The 20,141-nt window shown below is 55.6% G+C and overlaps 1 protein-coding gene across 26 annotated transcripts; it reads right to left on the reverse strand.

Moving 5' to 3' along the window:
* Positions 1 to 689: 689 nt before the first annotated feature.
* On the reverse strand, positions 690 to 19,932 carry MAP4K2 (mitogen-activated protein kinase kinase kinase kinase 2). 26 transcript variants are annotated; one of them, XM_078341333.1, is made up of 32 exons: positions 19,778 to 19,932; positions 19,598 to 19,655; positions 19,276 to 19,366; positions 19,131 to 19,195; positions 18,774 to 18,829; positions 18,417 to 18,464; positions 18,291 to 18,333; positions 17,849 to 17,921; positions 17,636 to 17,767; positions 17,500 to 17,562; positions 17,054 to 17,135; positions 16,854 to 16,961; positions 16,195 to 16,273; positions 16,004 to 16,062; positions 15,386 to 15,429; positions 14,657 to 14,695; positions 14,532 to 14,565; positions 14,306 to 14,411; positions 14,135 to 14,199; positions 14,014 to 14,055; positions 13,845 to 13,929; positions 13,669 to 13,748; positions 13,527 to 13,587; positions 13,306 to 13,423; positions 8,201 to 8,259; positions 8,009 to 8,112; positions 7,746 to 7,923; positions 6,006 to 6,074; positions 5,812 to 5,898; positions 5,519 to 5,589; positions 5,363 to 5,418; positions 690 to 2,472 (listed from the first exon to the last, which is right to left on the reverse strand). In XM_078341333.1, the coding sequence occupies exons 1-32, from the start codon at positions 19,871 to 19,873 to the stop codon at positions 2,457 to 2,459; spliced, it is 2,367 nt and encodes a 788-aa protein (XP_078197459.1). In that variant the 5' UTR covers positions 19,874 to 19,932; the 3' UTR covers positions 690 to 2,456. The 26 variants fall into 26 exon arrangements, with proteins under 26 accessions (XP_078197459.1, XP_078197458.1, XP_078197457.1 ...); XM_078341332.1 differs by having other exon boundaries at positions 14,135 to 14,223; XM_078341331.1 differs by having other exon boundaries at positions 5,363 to 5,439; positions 14,135 to 14,223.
* Positions 19,933 to 20,141: the final 209 nt, after the last annotated feature.

Genomic DNA, 20,141 nt, shown 5'->3' on the forward strand with positions numbered 1-20,141 from the left:
AGTGGTGCGATCTTGGCTCACTGCAACCTCTGCCTCCTGGGTTCAAGCAATTCTCCTTGCCTCAGCCTCCCAAGTAGCTGGGATTACCGGTGCCACCACGATGCCAAGCTAATTTTTTGTATTGTTAATAGTGATGGGATTTCATCATGTTGGCCAGGCTGGTCTCAAACTCCTGACTTCAGGTGATCCACCCTCCTCAGCCTCTCAAAGTGCTGGGATTACAGGCATGACCCCTGCACCTGGTGAGAGGTCAGAGTGAGACTCCATTTCAAATTATATAAATAAACACTTAACTATGACTCAGTCCTTCCACTCCACAGTATTTACTCACAAGAAATGATAGAATATATTCAACAGGCTGGGCATGGTGGCTCATGCCTGTAACCCCAGCACTTTGGGAGGCCAAGGCAGGCAGATCACCTGAGTTGGGAGTTTGAGACCAGCCTGACCAACATGGAAAAATCCTGTCTACTAAAAATACAAAAAAAAAAAAAAAAAAATAGCCGGGCGTGGTGGTGCACCCCTGTGATCCCAGCTATGAGGAGGCTGAGGCAGGAGAATCACTTGAACCTGGGAGGCGGCGGTTGCGGTGAGCTGAGATTGCACCATTGCACTCCAGCCTGGGCAACAAGAGCAAAACTGAGTCTAAAAATACATATATATATGTATATCCAACAAAGACAGGTACATGAATGTTCATAGCTTTATTTGTAATACTCCAAAACTAGACATGGTCCAGATGTCATCAGCAGGTGAATAAACAAACTGGTACATCCAAACAACGGAATACTGCTGGGCAATAAAAACTATGAACACATGCAACAGAGATGACTCGCAACTCCTTACGCCCAGCTAAGCAAGACACCAGGCGAAACACAAGTACATACTGTATGATTCTATTTACATACATCCTAGAAAGTGCAAATTAACCTATAGTGACAGAAAGCAGCACAGTTGTCACTTGGTGATGGGAGGCAGGAGGAGCGGGAGGGCGGGCTTCGCAAGGGCAGGGGAAACTTTCCAGAGTGAAGGGGATGTTGGTTATCTTGACTGTGGAAACGGCTTCATAGGTGTACACGTATGTCAGTCATCAAATACACATTTTTAATATATGCAGCTTACTGTACGCCAGTTATACCTCAATAAAGCTGTCTTTCAACAAGACACACTCAAAGGCAGCAGCTGTAAGGTGGTAACTGCAGTTACCTGGACAGAGACTGCAGTGATTCCTCTCCACTTGTTTTTGTCATCTAGGAGTGTCCTGTTAAGTTTTTGGTTTTGTTTTTCAAGCAAGTTCTATTTTTTTCAGAGATTACTTTTAAATATTTAAAATTTTATTCCTTTTTTTTTTTTCCTTTTGAGACAGGGTCTCACTCTGTCACCCAGGCTGTATCAAGATCATAGCTTACTGCAGCCTTGAACTCCTAAGCTCCAGCAATCCTCCCACCTTAGCCTCCAGAGTAGCTGGGACTGCAGGCGAGTGCCTCCATGCACAGCTAATTTTTGTATTTTTTTTTGTAGAGACAGGGTTTTGTTGTGTTGCCCAGACTGGTCTAGAGCTCCTGGGCTCAAGTGATCTGCCTGCCTCAGGTTCCCAAAGTGCTGGAACTACAGGTGTTAACCATCAGGCCCAAACTAAATTTTATGACATAATATTTGATACATACAAAAGGATGTGTGCACCTGATGTGAGTTAGGAACAGATTTATAAATTAAAAACCCATGAACCTACCACAGAACCTGAGAGCTAAGACATTACCAATACCTTAACAAACTCCTGGGCTCCTTATCCCACCCCACATTCCTCTCAGCGATCACCATCTCGGATTTTGTGCTTTTCCTTCTCTTGATTTTTAGTAGAGTTGTATCTTGTGCATGTATCACTAAGTAATAGATGGTTTCATCTTGTTTTTGAGCATTGTAAAATGCTATCATACTGTGCATAGAAGTACTGTTTTAATTTACCTCTAAGATTCATCTGTGTTATTGCATTATGTCTATTACGGTAGTTCTGATCCTCCCAATAGCCCTGCAGTTGGCTTAGGATATGGTAAACCTATGGAAAGTAAAGCTCAGCAAGGTGGGGTGGCTCACCCAGTCCAAGGGCAGACTGCAGGGACTCCTCATCACCACATCTTTCCATTCCTTTACTCATGAGGGTCTCCTGTGCACCAGCAGTGAGCAGGTGCTGGACATGCCACAGGGAATACAGCAGATCCTCCGCCGTCCGAAGCACACATCATAGCGCTGCCCTTGACTCTCACCACCAGGACTACTCCGGGTCCAGGCCAGTTACCTGAACATCCTGGGGGGAACCACGTCCCTTCTATTTGTCCTCAAGAATGATGTTTGGTCTGACCCTCTCACAGGTTTCTGCTCATAGAGGGCAACTGGACAGCAGCTGTTACCACGACAGACGCAGCCACCACTGACTCAGTAATGCTCCTTCCCGGAAGTTATCCTCTAGAAACGCTTGAATATGTACAGAGGGGCACTGGCATAAGAATATTTATTGCAGCATTGTTTGTAATATCAAAGTAGTAAAAACAACTCAAGTTTCCACCAATAGGGATCTCACTGCAGGTCATTAACATTTGTTATGGGAAACACACACAATGGGGTACCACTAGCTGTAAAAAATAATTTTTTTAAAAGGAGATTTTTCATAACGCAAAACTCTCCAGAATATATATATTTTTCCTGGGTGCATGTGACAATTTAATATTCATATTCTCCAGGATATATACGTAATTTTTTTTTTTTAGATGGAGTCTCGAACTATCGCCTGAGCTGGAGTACAGTGGCATGATCTCGGTTAACTGCCTCCCGGTTCAATCGATTCTCTTGCCTCAGCCCCCCAAAGTAGCTGGGATTACAGCTGCGCACCGCCATGCCCAGCTAATTTTTTGTATTTTTAGTAGAAATAGGGTTCCACCACGTTGACCAGGCTGGTCTCAAACTCCTGACCTTGTGATTTGCCTGCCTCGGCCTCCCAAAAGCAGGGATTACAGGTGTGAGCCATCATGATACATTTTTAAAGGGCAAGGTCAGAACAATAAGTGGAACATGTTACTACATGTATTAAAAATTGCAAATAATAAAATATACTAAATTGCTTAAATACGCATAAATACTTCTAGAAGGGTTCATAAGTAACTGGGACCAGGGTGGCTGGGGACAGGGGTAAGAGGGAGACTCTTCATTATATCTCTGCTCTATTTAAAAAAATATGTATCATGGGCAAAGATTACCCATTTAAAAATACATAAATAAAATTTATAAAATGTTAGTCTCTGAGTGCATATTCCCTGGCTTCTTGGCCTTTCTTTGCTCTTGGCCTGCCTTTGCTGGCAGCAAACGTTTTACAGGAGGTTCCCACTTTGGCATTACACTCTGCAGTCCAAAGCCCCTTTCCAGACTGAATGAGGGCCCGGAAGATCCTCCACAAGGTGGCGCTGTCTGCTGCCGGCTGCTCAGTGGGCGAAAAGCCAGCCCTTCCCAGGGTGCCTTCGGTCAGGGGCCATTGCTGAGGGGGAGCTCACCTCCCTGTCCCCACTGGATCCCTACCTGGGTCCCAACATTCCTCCAAGAAGTCTGGAGAACTGGAAGTTAGGAATTCACTTTGTATCCCTGTTACCACCACCCCCAATTTGGAAGGTGCTCCCTACCCTGGGCTGGCTCCCCATTCCTGCCAAGAAACCTTCCCAGTCACTGGCTGGAGTCAGAACACTTGGAGCTCTGCTGGAGGGTGGATGAGGGGACCGTGTGACACCCTGGGAGCCACTAAGCCTACTCCCATGGCTACCACCCACCCACCGCCCACCACACCACTCACTTCACAAGTCCTTCCTGCTGCCCGCCAGGTGCAAAATTCTTCCTCTAATACTGCCTTGAATGTCGAGGTGATTTATGGGGCCTTTGTTCCAGCTTTTACCCCCACCCTGCCCCCACCTCCCCGCCCCCCAATTGTGGGCCCTCAAGGCAGCTCCCATCCTGCCTCCTGGGCCTCAGCTGCCCAAAGGCTCAGGGCAAGAGCGCTGGCCAGTGCCTGGGGCAACAGGGGATGCCTGGCCTTGGGGACCCTGGGGTTTGGAGCTGGGGAAGACAGACCCTGGGAGAATGGCAGCATAAGCACAAGCTACAGGAGATGGCCATGCCAAGATGCAGGCTCCAGCAAGGAGGATGCCCCTGCCCAGAGGCGGGTCCGTTTCTCATAGTGATCCCAGGGCCTGGCACTGAGGCAGCCCTCAGGAATATCTGTTACCTGGACACAGGCTAACCTTCCTGTTGAATCTGATGATCGTGCTATCATCTGACGGTCCTGGCCTAATATGTGGGCAGTAGGTGGAGGCAGGGGATACAGGTCATGCAGGTTACCCCCACGGGCAGCAGCCTCTCTGGGACTAGAGGGAACAGCCCTCAGGGGGCTCCTCCTGGGCCCTTCCAGGGGCCACCCAGTGAGATCCTAGGTGGGGCAAGGGTGTCCTGGATTAGAGTCCCATTGTTGGTGCCCCCCATCTGCATGAGTCCTTGGGGTGCCAAACTACAGCAAAGGCCTCTAACAACAAAGCAGAGGGTAAGTTCTGAGCAAGGGTACAGGGAAGGCACAGTGCCCCTCGGATGACTGCTAGGAACCATGGCCTCCTGTCACCTTACCTGGCTTCCCGAAAACCCCAGGGGCCCTGCCCTTCTGAGGTGCACACAGAAAGGGAGGGAGAGAGGAAGGGAAGGAGGTGGGAGAGGAGGTGGGTTCACTCCCCCGACCCGGAGGGACCAGAGGAGTAAAACAAATCAGCTTTAATACCAATATAGTTCTCTCCTAAACACCACATTCCCCAGGAGAAATGCAGGGGCAGGCTCTTGGCAGAAAGAGTAGAAAGGAAATGTGGAACAAAATGGAATGGATGGCCCAGGGCCCCTGCCTTGGGTACTAGGGACTGGGCTGCCTCAGGGAAGGGGGAGTGACAGCAGCTCCCCCCGTCCAGTTATTGCAGAGGCGTGGGGGTGGCTCCCCTCCCTCCCCAGGCCTGAAACATTTCTCAGGATTAATTCTGCCCTTCAGCCCCAGCAGGGCTGGGGCCTGGGCTTCTCTGGTCTGGGATGGGCCTGTTTGCCCAAAAGGGCCTGCAGCTAAGGCATGGGGTGGGGAGCCCCTGGCCAGGCCCGCCGCTCTCAGTAGGTGCTCTGGTGGCCTGTGAGGATGTAGAGGTTGCTGTGCGCCCCTGGGTTGTCAGTGGGAATGCTCTCCAGGATGATGTCTCTGGAGGATAGAGGAGGGGGCAGGGTGGGAGACACTTGGCACATCGGCCCCTTCTCTGGCCTTAGGGGCATCTGAAGGGGAGGCTGGGGTGCCACCGCCTACCTGTGGGCCCCAAGCACTCGGAAGATCCTCGTTTCATCTGTGATCTCCTGGGTCACCTGGGAAGATGGTGGGGGGCACTGAGGGCACTCCAATAGGTCCTTTCCAAAGAGGTGGGGACCAAAGGCAGGGGACAGCCAGGTCCCTGGCCCCACTCACCTCGTTGGTGTCCAGGCTGCGGCCTTGCATCCCGTGGCTCCAGAAGGCCAGCACGCTGTCCTGCAGGCACACTATGGGGCCAGGCCACCATCAGCCCTGCACCCGTTCTGGATCCCCCTCAGTCATTCCTGGGCCTGGGTCTGGGCCATAGCAGTCCTCACAGACCTCAGGTGACCAGGATGGCTCAGGAGAGGGGCTGGGGGAATCTGCCTCCTCGTCCCACCACCAGGCCCCTGAGCCACAACGTGCTCCAGGCCAGGGAAAGGCCCACACACCACCTCTGGCTCACTCACCCACAGTCTCAATGGGGAAGTCAAAGGTCAGCTCAGGCGCCAGTGTGGCTGTGGGCTCACCCTGCATGTTGACAATCCTCACGCAGCCTGCACAGGGAGGGGACTGGTGGGTTGGGATGGGGTGGCTTCCTTCTGGGAAGGCAGACCCACGTGGTCCCCTCACCCCCATCCTCCCCTGCCCCCAGGGCACTCACGTTCAAAGCTGACTAGGACTGTGTCCCTGTCCACCTGGATCACCTGCTGGGCCGAGCCTGGGATCCCTTCTGCAGGCAGAGAAGAGACACGGCCTGGCTGAGCCACCTGTACCCCCGGCCCCAAAAGGACATGGGGGACAGGCTATAGACAGCTCTTGGCCATGTGGGCACGTCAGCCTCACAACAGCCCTGTGGGGCTGGGAAACCTCGTCTCACTCCTGGGCTGGAAACTAAGGCTCTGAGAGGATGTGTGACCCGTTGTGGGGCTCATGGGGAGTGGCGGGAGTCACAGGGAGCCACAGGAGGGCTCCAGATTTAGTGGGACCAGGCCTCATGACCCAGTTGCTTTACCTCTCAGAGCATCCGTTTCCTCATAACACAGGCAAGATGGCACTGCCTAGTGGGGCTACCATGAGGATCAAGAATAAAATCTTGGGCCGGGCGAGGTGGCTCACGCCTGCAATCCCAGCACTGTGGGAGGCCAAAGTGGACAGATCACCTGAGGGCAGGCATTCGAGATCAGCCTGGCCAACAGGGCGAAACCCTGTCTCTACTAATAATATAAAAATTTTCTGGCTGGGCGTGGTGGCTCACACCTGTAAACCTAGCACTTTGGGAGGCCGAAGTGGGTGGATCACCTGAGGTCAGGAGTTTAAGACCAGCCTGGCCATCACGGTGAAACCCTATCTTAAAAAAAAAAATTAGCTGGGCATGGTGGCGCATGCCTATAGTCCCAGCTACTCAGAGGCTGAGGCAGGAGAATCCCTTGAACTCGGGAGGCGAAGGTTGCAGTGAGCCGATATCATGCCATTGCAATCCAGCCTGAGCAACAGAGCAAGACTCTGTCTCAAAAAAAAAAAAGAAATAAAACCCTGTGTGTGAGGCCCCTGGCTCAGGACCTGGCACTAGGTGCCTTATCCACATGTGCCCTCCCAACTCCCTTACCCATCGCTACCCACTATTGCCCTGAGCTGCCACAAGACTAGAGTCCTGCTTCTTGGCTCAGAATGGGGCCCCCAGGCCCTGCCTTGCCAGATCTGACCCTTCCCTGCTGCCCGAAGCAATGTTGACCAGGTTGTTTTTTTTGTTTGTTTTTTGAGATGGGGTTTCACCATGTTGTACAGGCTGGTCTCGAACTCCCTACCTCAGGTGATCTGCCCACCTCGGCCTCCCAAAGTGCTGGGATTACAGGCGTGAGCCACTGCACCTGGCCGTTTTTTTTTTTTTTTTTTTTTTTTTTGAGGCGCTCTGTCGCCCAGGCTGGAGTGCAGTATCACTGCAGCCTCTGCCTCCCAGGCTCAAGTGATCCTCCCGCCTCAGACCGAGGAGATGGGGCCACTGGTGGGCACCAATGTGCCCAGCACGTTTTTTTAATTTTTTGTAGAGTCAGGATCTCTCCATGTTGTCCAGGCTGGTCTCAAACTCTTGAGCTCAAGCCCCACTCTCTCCCTGGCCTACCAAAGTGCTGGGATGACAGACGTGAGCCACCATGCCCAGCCTGGCCAGGATTTTCTTAGCTGCCAAGCCCTGTGGTCTAATAAACCCTTTTATGGAAGCGCAGGTGAAGCTTGATGAAGGGAGGCTGGGGACCCCCACCCCCACATGGCAGCCCTCAAGGTCTCTGTGGAGCCATCAGCTGTGGGGACCCTAGTCTGGGAGCCTTGGTCCTCCCTCCCTGCCTCCTTCCCCGGTCCCTCATGCAAGCACACCCACCCCCAGCAGCCTGACCCTCCTGCTCACCAGGTGGGACGAGGATGTCAGGTGTCAGCCCAGCCTCCAGGGGCAGGACATGGAACAGGACACGGCAGCCAGGCCCCTCAGGCCCCTCAGCCCCCACACACACCTGCGGCAGCTCCTTCCCATCCAGCACCAGCGGCTCCAGCATCCCAGCCGGGCTGGGCAGGGGGCTGGAGAAGTTCTGGGGGGCAGCAGAGATGCTCAAGTCTCCATTTCTCCCTGAAGAGCTCTGAGGGTGCCCTGGGCCTCCCCGCACCGCCCCTCACCTTCAGCAGCAGAAACTTCTGCAGCGGCTCATACCACTGCAGCAGGAGCAGGCTGGCAGGCAGGGCGGCTAGCAGGAAGGTGGCGCCCGTGTAGGGGTTCCGCACTGGCAGGGGAGCAGGCAGTGGGCACTGGGCTGGGCCTGCACTGCCCCCCCACTAGGCCTCACCCCACCTGCCCATCCCATTTCTTACCCACACGACACTGCAAGCAGCCTTTGGTGTCAGGAATCTTGGTGGACAGAGCAAAGCGCCTGCAGGGGTGACAACCAAGGCATGTGTCCAGGGTGCCATCCACAGACAAGGCCTCTGCAGAACCCTATGAAGGACACTATCATCTTCCATCTTTACAAGTAAGGGACTGATTCTCAGGAGACACAAAGTAACCTGCCCCACAAGCAGCTGGAAAGGGAGGAGGATCTGAAGCCAGTGCCCCAGCCCTGCAGCTGGAAGAGTATCTCCACCCAGGACAGGGGTTTGGGTCTCAGAATTGCTTCTAGCTCTGTGTGACTTCAGGCAAGCCACTTAACCTCTTCATGCCTCAGTTTCCTCATCTGTAGATTGAGAAAACCCACTCCTGAAACCTTTATAGGGGAGGTACTCTCAGCGTGCTGGGAATTGTGTGTGCTCACAGAGAGCTAGGTCCTGCCATCCTATATGAGAACTTTCCACCTATTTTGAGTCACTGAAAGTCTTTGTCAGGTGAAGGCAGGGTATAAAGAAATGAAGAAATGAGCGCATGAAAGGGTCAAGGAGAAGGCATGCTCCAGCCCCACCGGGGTTCAGAGAGTGCGCACGGCCCATTTCACAGACTGGAAAACAAGCCCTGGCCGGATAATGGGCTTCAAAAGGCAAACACCCTGCCCTCTGCTTCTCCAGCTGAGCCCTGTGGAGCCAGGCAGTGGCTCACCTTGTCGCCAGGGGAGAAGTAGTAAGGGACAGTCATCCGATGGGCCCTTGCCTTGGTCACTGGGTGTCCCCTAGCCCTCCAGGGGACCCTCTGAGCCTGTTTCTTCCTCTGAGGAATGGGGCTTCATGTCAGCAGCCCTGCCACCTCCATCCAGCAGCCTGGGTCCTGTCTGCACCTTCTGCCAGGATGTGGAGGAAGCCAATGCCTGCCTCACACTGTCCCTGGTCCTCCCACTCTCCTCCCCAGCTGGTCTTTGGACGGGCCAGAGGTATGTATTTTGTATTTGTTTTTTCTCCAAACAACTCTAGTTCTCTGCTGTCTGCATTCAGAGCTCATGTAGCTCTGCCATTTCCCAAACAGAGGCTCAAACCTGCCTGTGACCTGCTGGGGCTCTAATGGGCCCGTTTCCTGTAGGTCCTGGGCCAAAGCAGAGGCTCAGTTGGGGACTGAGCTCAGGAAGCCCCAAGGCCACAGGACTCCAGATGTGGTCCTGGAGTGAGCACGCTGCAGGAAAGGACCCCCGAGTTCCCCAGCTGTCGCAGTCACTGGCCTGGCCTCCCCTGCTTCCTACACCACCCACCTGGTCATGACAATGTCAGAGCCACAGCCTAGGAACCCTCTCTTCACAGCCCAGCCCCACCCAGCCACTGACGCAGGTCCCACCTGCACATCTAATAAGCATCTTCATGAAACAAAACTGAATTCGGCTCCCCCTGAAACTGCTCCGCCCCCAGCTGATGACAGCTCCATCCTTCCTGATGCCCAGGCCAAAAACCTTGGAACCATCCTTGACTCCTCTTTCTCTTCCATCAGGAAATCCTATTGGCTCAGCTTTCTTTCTTTTTTTTTATTTGTAGCAGAGATGGGGTTTTATCCTGTTAACCAGGATGGTCTCAATCTCCTGACCTCATGATCCACATGCCTTGGCTCAACTTTCAAAAGAGAATCACAATCTGACTGTTGTTCTCTTCTTTCTTTCTTTTTTTTTTTTTTTTTGAGATGGAGTCTTGTTCTGTCACCCAGGCTGGAGTGCAGTGGCACGATCTTGGCTCACTGCAACCTCCGCCTCCCAGGTTCAAATGATTCTCCTGCCTCAGCTTCTCAAGTAGCAGGGACAATAGGCACCCACTGCCATGCCTGGCTAATTTTTGTATTTTTAGTAGAGACAGGGTTTCACCATGTTGTCTTGAACTCCTGACCTCAGGTGATCCACCCACCTTGGCCTCCTGAAGTGCTGGGACTCCAGATGTGAGCCACCAGCCACTGTACCTGGACTCTCTTTTTTTTTTTTCCTGAGATAGGATCTCATTCCATCACCCAGGCTGGAGTGCAGTGGTGCGATCTCAGCTTACTGCAACCTCTGCCTCCCAGGCTCAAGGGATCCTCCCACCTCAGCCTCTGAGTAGTTGGGACCACAGGTACGCCACCACGCCCGGTTAATTTTTGTATTTTTTTGTAAAGACTGGGGAGATCTCTATGTTGCCAGCCTGCTCTCAAACTCCTGCGCTCAAGTGATCTGCTCACTGTGGCCTCCCAAAGTGCTGGGATTACAGGCAAGAGCTACCATGCCTGGCCTCTGACCAATTTTTCACCTCCATCACTGCTACCCTGGCGCAAACCACCACCACCTCCTGCAGTGTCCTGACGGGACTCCAGCTTCCACCCTCACCTCCTTAACTCTATTCACTCTCTTTTTTTTTCTTTTTTCTTGAGTCGGAGTCTCACTCTGTTCCCAGGCTGGAGTGCAGTGGCATGATCTTGGCTCACTGCAGCCTCCGCCTCCTGGGTTCAAAGTGATTCTCCTACCTTGGTAGGAGAATCTCCCAAGTAGCTGGTATTACAGGCACGTGCAGCCACGCCCAGCTTTTGTTTTGTTTTGTTTTGTTTTGTTTTGTATTTTTAGGAGAGACGGGTTTCACTAATACAGTGAACGGCCAGAATGGTCTTGCTCTCCTGACCTCGTGATCCACCCAACGTGCTGGGATTACAGGCATGAGACGCCATGCCCAGCCTCTTCACTCCACTCTTAACTCAGCAGTCTGACAGAGCTCCTGAAGGTCTCAACCCACATCACTCCTCTAGAGTGGCCCCCAGTCTGCTCCGAGTCAAGGCTGCGCTGTGGCCACAGGGCCTTCCCTGATCATCTCCCTCTCCCTCGTTCTGGCCACACTGACTTCCCTGGCCCACTCCTGCCACTAGGCCTTTTACAGGCCATCCCCTTGGCAGGGATCCTCTTCCACAGGCGTCCACAAGGCTTGTGCCATCACCTCCTCTAAGTCTGCTCAAACAATACTTTTTCAGCAAGGCCTTTCGTCATGCCCCTGTTGAAAACCACAGTCTGCAGTGAGAATGAAGACAGCAAGAGAAAAGGAGAACCAGGAGACGCAGACAGGCACCTGTGCTGCCACCGAAGCCTGGACACGGCCGGGCCTGAAGCAAACCCTGATTCTGGGTTTTCAGTTCCATGAGTCGTTAAATTCCCTTTTGTGCCTAAGCTAGTGAATCAAATCACCTACAAGGGAAAGAATCCAGCCAGGCGTGGCAGCTCACCCCTGTAATCCCAGCACTTTGGGAGGCTGAGGCAAGCGGAGCACTTGAGGTCAGTTTGAGACCAGCCTGGCCAACATGGAGAAACCCCGTTTCTACTAAAAATACAGAAATTAGCCGGGTGTGGTGGCACACGCCTGTAATCCCAGCACCTTGGGAGGCTGAGGCAGGATAATTGCTTGAACCTGGGAGGCGGAGGTTGCAGTGAGCCAAGACTGCGCCACTGTACTACAGCTTGGGTGACAGAGCAAGACTCTGTCTCAAAAGAAAAGAAAAACAAAAAGAATTCTGATCAACATACATAGGGGTTCCTTTAAAATCCTGGGCCAGCATCAAAGGCAGGAAGGCACCAGTGCAGCTTCCGCCTGGGCTGCCCCACCTCCTCCCTCAGGAGAACTCTGCAGTGGCACCATCTCGGCTCACTGCAACTTCTGCCTCCCGGGTTCAAGCAATTCTCCTGCCTCAGCCTCCCAAGTAGCAGGGATTACAGGCCTGTGCCACCATGCCCAGCTAATTGTTATATTTTTAGTAGAGACAGGGTTTCACCATGTTGGTCAGGCTAGTCTCGAACTCTGATCCACTCATCTCGGCCTCCCCACAAATTGCTGGGATTACAGGTGTGAGCCACTGTGCCCAGACCCCAGGCAAACTCTTAGAGCTCCCCAGCTCACCAGGCTGCTCTGTCCCAGCAGATACCAACACATACCCACTCTTCCACCTACCTGGAATACCTCTTTGCCTAGAAACTCTGACACTTCCAAACCTGCTGAGCTTGCCCAGTTTCTCTGAGGCCTCTCCACCTGCTCCCAGCTCTCCTTCTAATTGGACCTCAATACCAGGTGCTAACTGTCCACATTTCTCTCTTTCTTTTTTTGAGACAGAGTTTTGCTCTTGTTGCCCAGGCTGCCAGGCTGGAGTGCAATGGCGTGATCTCAGCTCACTGCAACCTCTACCTCCTGGGTTCAAGGGATTCTCCTGCCTCAGCCTCCTGAGTAGCTGAGATTACAGGCATGCACTACCATGCTCTGCTAATTTTTTGTATTTTTAGTAGAGACAGGGTTTCTCCGTGTTGGTCAGACTGGTCTCGAACTCCCGACTTCAGGTGATCCACCCGCCTCAGACTCCCAAAGTGCTATGATAATAGGCGTGAGCCACTGTGCCCAGCCTCTTTTTCTTTTTTTTGAGACAGGGTCTTGCTCTGTTGCCCAGGCTTCAGTGCAGTGGTGCCATCACGGTTCACTTCAACCTCAACCTCCTGGGTTCAAGCAATCCTCCCACCTCAGTCTCCTGAGTAGCTGGCACAACCGGCACAGAGCGCTGTGCCTGGGGCCACCATGCTCAGCTAATGTTTTGATTTTTTTGTAGAGACAAGATCTCCCTATGTTTTCAGGCTGATCTCAAACACATGGCCTCAAACAATCCTTCTGTCTCAGACTGCAGGATTGGGATTACAGGCGTGAGCCACCACACCCAGCCCCGCATCTCCCCCATTTCTTGAAAGCAAGGACTCATGGGATTCTCCATGTCCCGAAGCCCAGCATAGGGACCAATAACACAAGTGCTCAGTAAATGTTTGATTAACTGTCAAGCCCCACATCTGAACAACCGCAGCTCCCACAACCTGGAAAGCCCTTTCACATACACTATCTCCTTCTTGCCTCCCAACCATCAGGGAGGAGGGGGTGAAAAGGCTATCAATTATATTGACAGAGGAGGAAACGGGGGCTCAGAGAAGCAAAGTAACATGTCTAAGATTGCTGCAATCCCAGGAACTGGCAAGGCCATGTTCCAGCCCCTCCCTGTCCCTCTGCCGCCTGCTCCCCGAACTCCCAGGATTCCTGACCTGGGGATGATGCGCTGGGTGAGGCGGTTGGTGGGGATGGAAAGGGGAGCCTGTTGCTGTAGTCTCCGCTGCTCAAACAGGCCTGGGAGGTCATGGGCCCAGATGTGCGTGGACTTCCCTGCAGAGAAGGGGAGACGCCAGGACCTGGGGCATTGGTGGGCAGGATGCTGAGGCGATGGAGCCCCTTCGGGCCCCACCTCCCTGCCCGTCCCACCTTGTACCTGAGAGTGACAGCAGCACGTTGTTCACGCAGTAGAGCCAGGAGCAGCGGTGTGAAATCAGCTGGAGGTGACAGAGGGATAGGCAGTCAGTACCCCAGGCCTACCAAGGCCTCTGCATCCCCTGAAGCCGGCTGGGCCTCACCTTCTCCAGCGTATCCTCATGCAGTTCATGCAGGTTGAGAGTGTAGATGCCCTCCTCGGCCCCCACCACCAGGAACTGGTCTGTGGGTTGGAGCATGGGGTCAGAGGTCAGACATGCCCCCACAGCCCAAGCTGAGGGGTTCCCAGGGTTCCTGCTTCCTCCCTGTCCCAGCTTACCCCGAGTCACAGGGTGAATCCAAGTGACAGCAGCATGGATCCGCAGGGGGCAGCCGTTAAAGACCTTGGAGAAGCAGGCGCCCATCTGTGGAGGGGTCAGGAGGCTGGTAAGGGGGTGCAGGGGCAGGGGGTGGCAGGGCTGTGGAACTGCAGGGCTGGGGGCACTTACGTGCACCTTGGGCGTTGGGGGGAGTCCGTGGCAGGACGACCTCTGGGAGGGAGGGAGGGAGTCAGGGCTGATGTGATAGCTGTAGCCGCCCGTCTCCCCATGCCCCTTAGTACCCCCTCACCTCAGGATCCTCCCGCTGCTTCATGGTGGCCCAGGCCGTGGGCAGCAGTGGGGGACTGTTGGGGCCTGGAGGAGGTGGGGGCAAGGTTCCTGTGGGCACAGGTGTGCTGTGATTTTCTACTGCAGCCCCTACTCTAGGCCTGCCTCTTGGCCTCCCAAGCCTGGGACTCACCTTGGGGACTAGACAGAGGCTCCTCAGCTGGAGGCTCAGGGGGCAGTGGCCCCAGGAACGGGGCCCGCTTGATGGTTCCCATGGCATCGTCTGGGGAGTCCAGCTCCTGGCAGGAGGGGCAGGGCCCGGTCTGGCCGTTAGCAGGTCGTCCTGTGACCGCATCCCACTCCAATCGCACCCTCTGCAACGGCCTGGATCCCAGCTCCAGCCTCTTTCCGTGTGGCACCTGGAATTCTGAGACTGACCGGATGGTCAGGCTCCTGGGGGAGGGAGACGAGGCATGAGGTGTGAGGTGTGACTGGCGCTGAGGCTGCCTGCCCTTTGCCGCTCCACCAGGCCCATGCCCCTCACCTTTCCTCCAGGGCTTCCTGGACCGACTGCAGCAGGCTCCTGGGCAATGGAGCAGAAGGGTCAGAGGTAAGCCTTAATTTTTTTTTTTTCTTGAGACGGAGTTTTGCTCTTGTTGCCCAGGCTGCAGTGCAATGGTGCAATCTCGTGTCACTGCAACCTCCGCCTCCCAGGTTCAAGCAATTCTCTTGCCTCAGCCTCTTGAGTAGCTGGGATTCTACAGGCGTGGGCCACCATGCCCAGCTAATTTTTCTATTTTTATTTATTCATTTATTTCTGAGATGGAGCCTCGCTCTGTTGCCTAGGCTGGAGTGCACTGGCACGATCTCAGCTCACACAACCTCTGCCTCCTGAGTTCAAGCGATTCTCCTGACTCAGCTTCCCAAGTAGCTAGAATTACAGGGGTGAGCCACCATGCCTAATTTTTTGTATTTTTAGTAGAAATGGGGTTTCACCATGTTGGCCAGGCTGGTCTCGAACTCCTGACCCGTGATCCTCCTGCCTCAGCTTCCTGAAGTGTTGGGATTACAGGCCCCGCCTAATTTTTGTATTTTTAGTAGAGATGGGGTTTCACCATATTGGCCAAGCTGGTCTCAAACTCCTGACCTCAGGTGGTCCACCCATCTCAGCCTCCCAAACTGCTTGGCTTACAGCCATGAGCCACTGTGCCCAGTCAGAGGTCAGGGTTTCTGCCACCCCAGCCGCCCCTGCAACTTCCCCACCCCTACTCACCCACTCAGATCTTCCTTTCCCAATAGTGTCCACTCTTCTTCCCACTGGGAGAAACCGAGGCAGAGACACCAGGAGAGAAGCAGAGACAGAGATAATGTGAGAGGGTGGTCAAGAGATTCAGGAGAGAAAAGACAGACAGACAAAGTGAGATGGAAACACAGGAGACAAAAGAGACAGACGGTGGGAGGCAGAGCCCAAGAAACTGAAAGAAAGCGCAGAGACAGTGAGGGAGGAAGAGACAGGCTGGGGGGCGAGGAGAGGCGGGGACAGGGCCTCTGAGGGCAGAGATGGTGAGTCAGACCACCGGCGACACACAGGTGGGAAAACAAGGCTGAGCAGAATAGCATGGGGGCTCAGACACACAATGGCCTCCTTGTGGGAAAAGAAGGGTCTCTGTGCTACCTTCCAGCCAGCCACCTAAAAGAACTTGGCCCAGGAAGGAGCCCCCAGCCTCCAGGTCCCTGGGTAAGACAAGTCTGCTTGGACAGCCAAGGCCCAAGGCCCAAGGCCCGAGGCCCCCCAGCTTCAAAACTCCCTTGATTTGAGCTGCTCGGCCTCTGTCTGACCTCCCTGCCCCACCCCTGGGCACCACCTTCCCCTCATGGCCTGCCCACTCACCGGCTCATTCAGTGGGTCTGTTTCCTTCCTGCGTGGGGCGCCAAATTTCACCTGGTGAACTGGGGGGTCCAGAGGACAGGGGTTAAGTGGCTGGAATCTTAGGATGGAGCCCTACTCTCATACCAAATCTGTACACACACAGCCCTCCTCCCCCCAAATCTGCACATGCACAGCCCCTGCTGCAGACTCACACTGGATCTCCGAAGGGGTCCTCTCAGCTGGGCCGTGCTGCCCCCGGGAGTGAATGGTGTCTGGAAACATGTCGTAGGTCTAAGAAAGAACAGAAATGGGCTGGGCGTGGTGGCTCACACCTGTAATCCAAGCACTTTGGAGGCCAAGGCAGGCAGATCACCTGAGGTCGGGAGTTCAAGACCAGCCTGACCAACATGGTGAAACCCCATCTTTAAAAAAATAAATAAATAAAGAGAAAGAACAGAAACGGTGTGGGCACACCTGGCACACACCTCAAGCCAGGATTGCTGGAGGAGCTTCACACACACACCAACGCATTCTGCTTTCACGATATCCATCTTGGATGATTGTAAAATAAAATGGAACCCCACTTCGCAGATGACAGAACCCGCACAGAGAGGTGCCAAAGATCACACAGAAAGCAAGAAAATAGCACAGTCATGGTCATGATGAGCATGGGATCAAGGGCAGGGACCGACCAAGGGGGAGGTACAGGGAGCCAGACTCAGCATGGCAGAACCTCCTAATGGGAGGGCTCAACCAAGGCCAGCTCCCCGAGGTGGAATGGCACCAGTTAAAGGGACCTCCACCAACATCACCCTTGGGCTCCTTCTAACCAGATCAGCCCAAGACTTACCTCCCAGCCCCCCTCACCTACCTCCAGCTCACAGTCCTCAGGGGAGGGGGTTCCCAGATGAGGGTCACTGGCTTTGTCCAGCAGCTGTGTGAGGAGGGCCCGAGGGAGCTGCTGGGTTGTGAATGGGTGCTGGAAAGTGGGGGAGGAGGTGATCAGGTTGGCCCCTGATCCAGGGCCCTGCTTTTGAGCACTGCGCCCTCACCCAGCCCCCTGCCTCCCACCTGCAGGAGCTTCTCTGCTGTCGGCCTCTTCTTGGGATTTTTGGTCAGAGCCAGCTTGAGGAAGTGGTGGAAATTCTGGGTCCTAGTGGGCACAAGAACCGCCCCCCAGCCCCAGATCCAGGTTAGCCCTCGTGGAGGACATCCTGCCAGCTGCGCCGCCACCCCTCCAGAGGCGTCTGCTGGGCCTACCCAGGAAGGAGCCAGCTGACGCCAAGAGCCACAAGCAATGCTGCCTTGTGACATAGCTGCTCCTCCACCAACCCACCGCCCTTCTTTCCTGACCCCACTGGGTCTTCAGTCCACAGAAGGACCAGAGCCCTCACTCAGATGGTCTGTAGTGGCCCAGAAAGGATAGCGCTCTTGGGGCTACGCACCAGGAGTTGGCAGCCCCTGTCCACTATGGGGCTGGCAGAAGAAGGAGCCCTGGTGCAGGGTATGTCCCTTACCAGCGAGCCTTATCTCTCAGTTTGGGCGGCTGGAAGCTGCTCTTCGACATGAGCATCAGGGCCCTGCGGAGGGCGCGAGGTCAGGGGCCATGGGCCACAGGTCAAGGGTCAGGTGAGGGGCAAGTGTTGGGCTGACCTCATGGGGTGCAGGTGGAACAGAGGCGGCTGCAGCTCGCCCAGCTCAATGGCGGTGATGCCCAGGGCCCAGACATCACACAGCTCGTTGTAGCCACCTTTGCGCTCCACGGCCGCCACCTCCGGAGCCATCCTAGAGGTGGGGTCACAGATGGGATGGCCAGGTGCCTCTCTGCTGTAGCCCCCGCCCCTCTGCCCCAGGGCACAGCCTCACCAGTAGGGAGTCCCAATGAAAGACCTCCTCTTGGCCACAGATGCTGTCAGCTCGCCTGACACCCCAAAGTCAGCTGTGGGGAGAAACAGCCACTCTCACCGGCAGTCTGGCTGCCACTATCCCTCCCACGCCTGGGGCTCAGATGGTCAGGTGGCCCCGCTCAGCCACAGCTGCTGCAGGCCCTAGGCAAGGCCAGGTTCCTCTCCTGAGAGAAGGCAACCACCCTCTAGTCCTGACAGAGTGCCTGATCCCATGTCAACTCCGTGTAGACCCAACCTCATCCATTTTCCAGCAGGGAGGGAATACCGTTCCATCTTCTAAGCAGGGAAACTGAGACTCAAGTGGCAAAGTGACTGGCCCAGTGACACCCAACACTTGAGTCCAGGGTAGCCAAGAAGGGTCCACAGAACCTTCACCCTGATTGTGTCCCCAGGGTACTGACCCAGCTTGACATCTCCCTGGATAGTGAGGAGAAGGTTGGCTCCCTGTGGGAATGGAGAGAGAATCCCGTCTGGTGCTCCCGAGGGCCTCCTCCTCCCACCCAGGATGCCCTCGGCCAGGTACTTACCTTGATGTCTCTGTGGATCTTCCCCTGAGAATGCAGGTGGTGGAGCCCCTGGGGACAAAGAGGAGTCCCTGAGAGCAGCCACCCAGCACTGTCCCACCTCCCCTGAACCCCCTCTCAGGACTGGGGCCCCCCACCCACGCTGCTTCTTCCTCCCCTCTCCCCAAACAGGAAGTGACTGAGCCAAGAGGGAAATGGGCTGCTTCCGGCAACAGGGCTGGGGCCCCTTTCCCCCAGGACCTACAGCCCCTCAGGCCAGCCCCACCCGAGGCCCTCCACCCGCCTCGCTGCTGGTCATCTGGGCTCCGGGCCCACAGCTTCTGGAGACCGGAGGTGTAGGCACCTCGCAGGCCCAGCTACCTTCAGTGCCTCTCGGCAGACGTAGGCAATCTGCCGCTCCTCCAGGGGCCCAGTGGCTGAAAGGGAAAGGGAGAGGCTGGTCTGGGGGGCCTGGGGGCCCGGGGTTCATGCCCACCCTCCTGGGCTACCCTGTGTGGGAAAAGCAGCAGGCACTGTTAAGTGAAAGCAGTGTTGGCCACATTCCTTCCCAGTTTAGTCTAGAAACTGAACCCAGAGATGGACAGCTTTTCTCTCAAGGTCACATAGGCAGAAGTGGAGAGGAGTCCAAGTCCAGGGCCCTGAGTCCCCTCAGGCACTCCAGTGGTATGGGGGTGGGGGAAAGCTGGGGCCGTCTGGGGCCTGGAGCGCTGGCCTCACCATGGTAAATCTCCTGCAAGGAGCCCCCTCCACAGAACTCCATGCAGATCCACAAGCGGTCATTCCTGGGGGACAGAGAGCTGGGGTGGGCACACAGCAGGTCATATGGGGGCTGCCTGGGGAGAGGAGGATAAGGCAGCCTCACCTGAGGTAGCTGCCAATGTAGGCCACCACATTGGGGTGGCGGCACTCACGCAGAATGGTGATTTCCTGCTGGAGGGAGCTGATGTCGTCTCCTGGGAAGCACAAAGCATCATGGGGGGGGTGTGCTGGGTTGCCCTGACTCAGTGCCCCCATCTGCAAAATGGGCACAGAGTGCCTCCCTCCGGGCCAAGCAGGTGCCAGGCGATAGTACCTCCTGGGGCATGCCTCTCAGGGGTCTTGGAAACGTCAACCCTCCGCCTGCACCTCCTGCCCGCGGGCGCTCTGCCCTCCCTCTGGCGCAGAGGCCCAGCCCAGTCCCTCACCTGGGTCTAGCTTGACTATCTTCACGGCGGCCAGTTCGGACGTAACCGTGTCGCGGGCCTACAGGGGCGGAGGGTGAAGTGGGCTGGGGGCGGGGGCGGGGCCGGGGCTGGATCCCGCCGCGGGGTGCGGGGCCGGCACCCTTCTCCCGGCTCTCCCGCCCGTCCCGTCGCCCGGCGCACCTTGTAGACGTCGCCATAGGTCCCGGCCCCCACGCGCTGCAGCAGCTCGAAGCGGTCCCGCGGGTCCTGCAGCGACACATCCCGCAGCAGCGCCATGGCCCGGCGCCGGGCGGGCCGGCAGGCGGGCAGGCGCAAGCTGCGGAGCCGGCGCGGGCGGCGCGGGGCGGGGCGGGGCGGGCTCCCGTGGCTCTGAGGCCGCGGAGGCGGGGCCGGGGCCCGGGGGCGGGGCAGCGCTGGGGATGCCCCGCCGCCCGGCCGGGAGGAGGCGCTCGCGGGACTGGCCCTCGGCGACGCGGGGAAGTCCCGAGACTCGGGCGGATCCTGTCTTTCCGCCTCCACCATTGCTGGCGCTCCACAGGTAGAG

The sequence above is a fragment of the Callithrix jacchus genome, chromosome 10 (genome assembly GCF_049354715.1).
Source record: "Callithrix jacchus isolate 240 chromosome 10, calJac240_pri, whole genome shotgun sequence".
Taxonomy (NCBI): domain Eukaryota; kingdom Metazoa; phylum Chordata; class Mammalia; order Primates; family Cebidae; genus Callithrix; species Callithrix jacchus.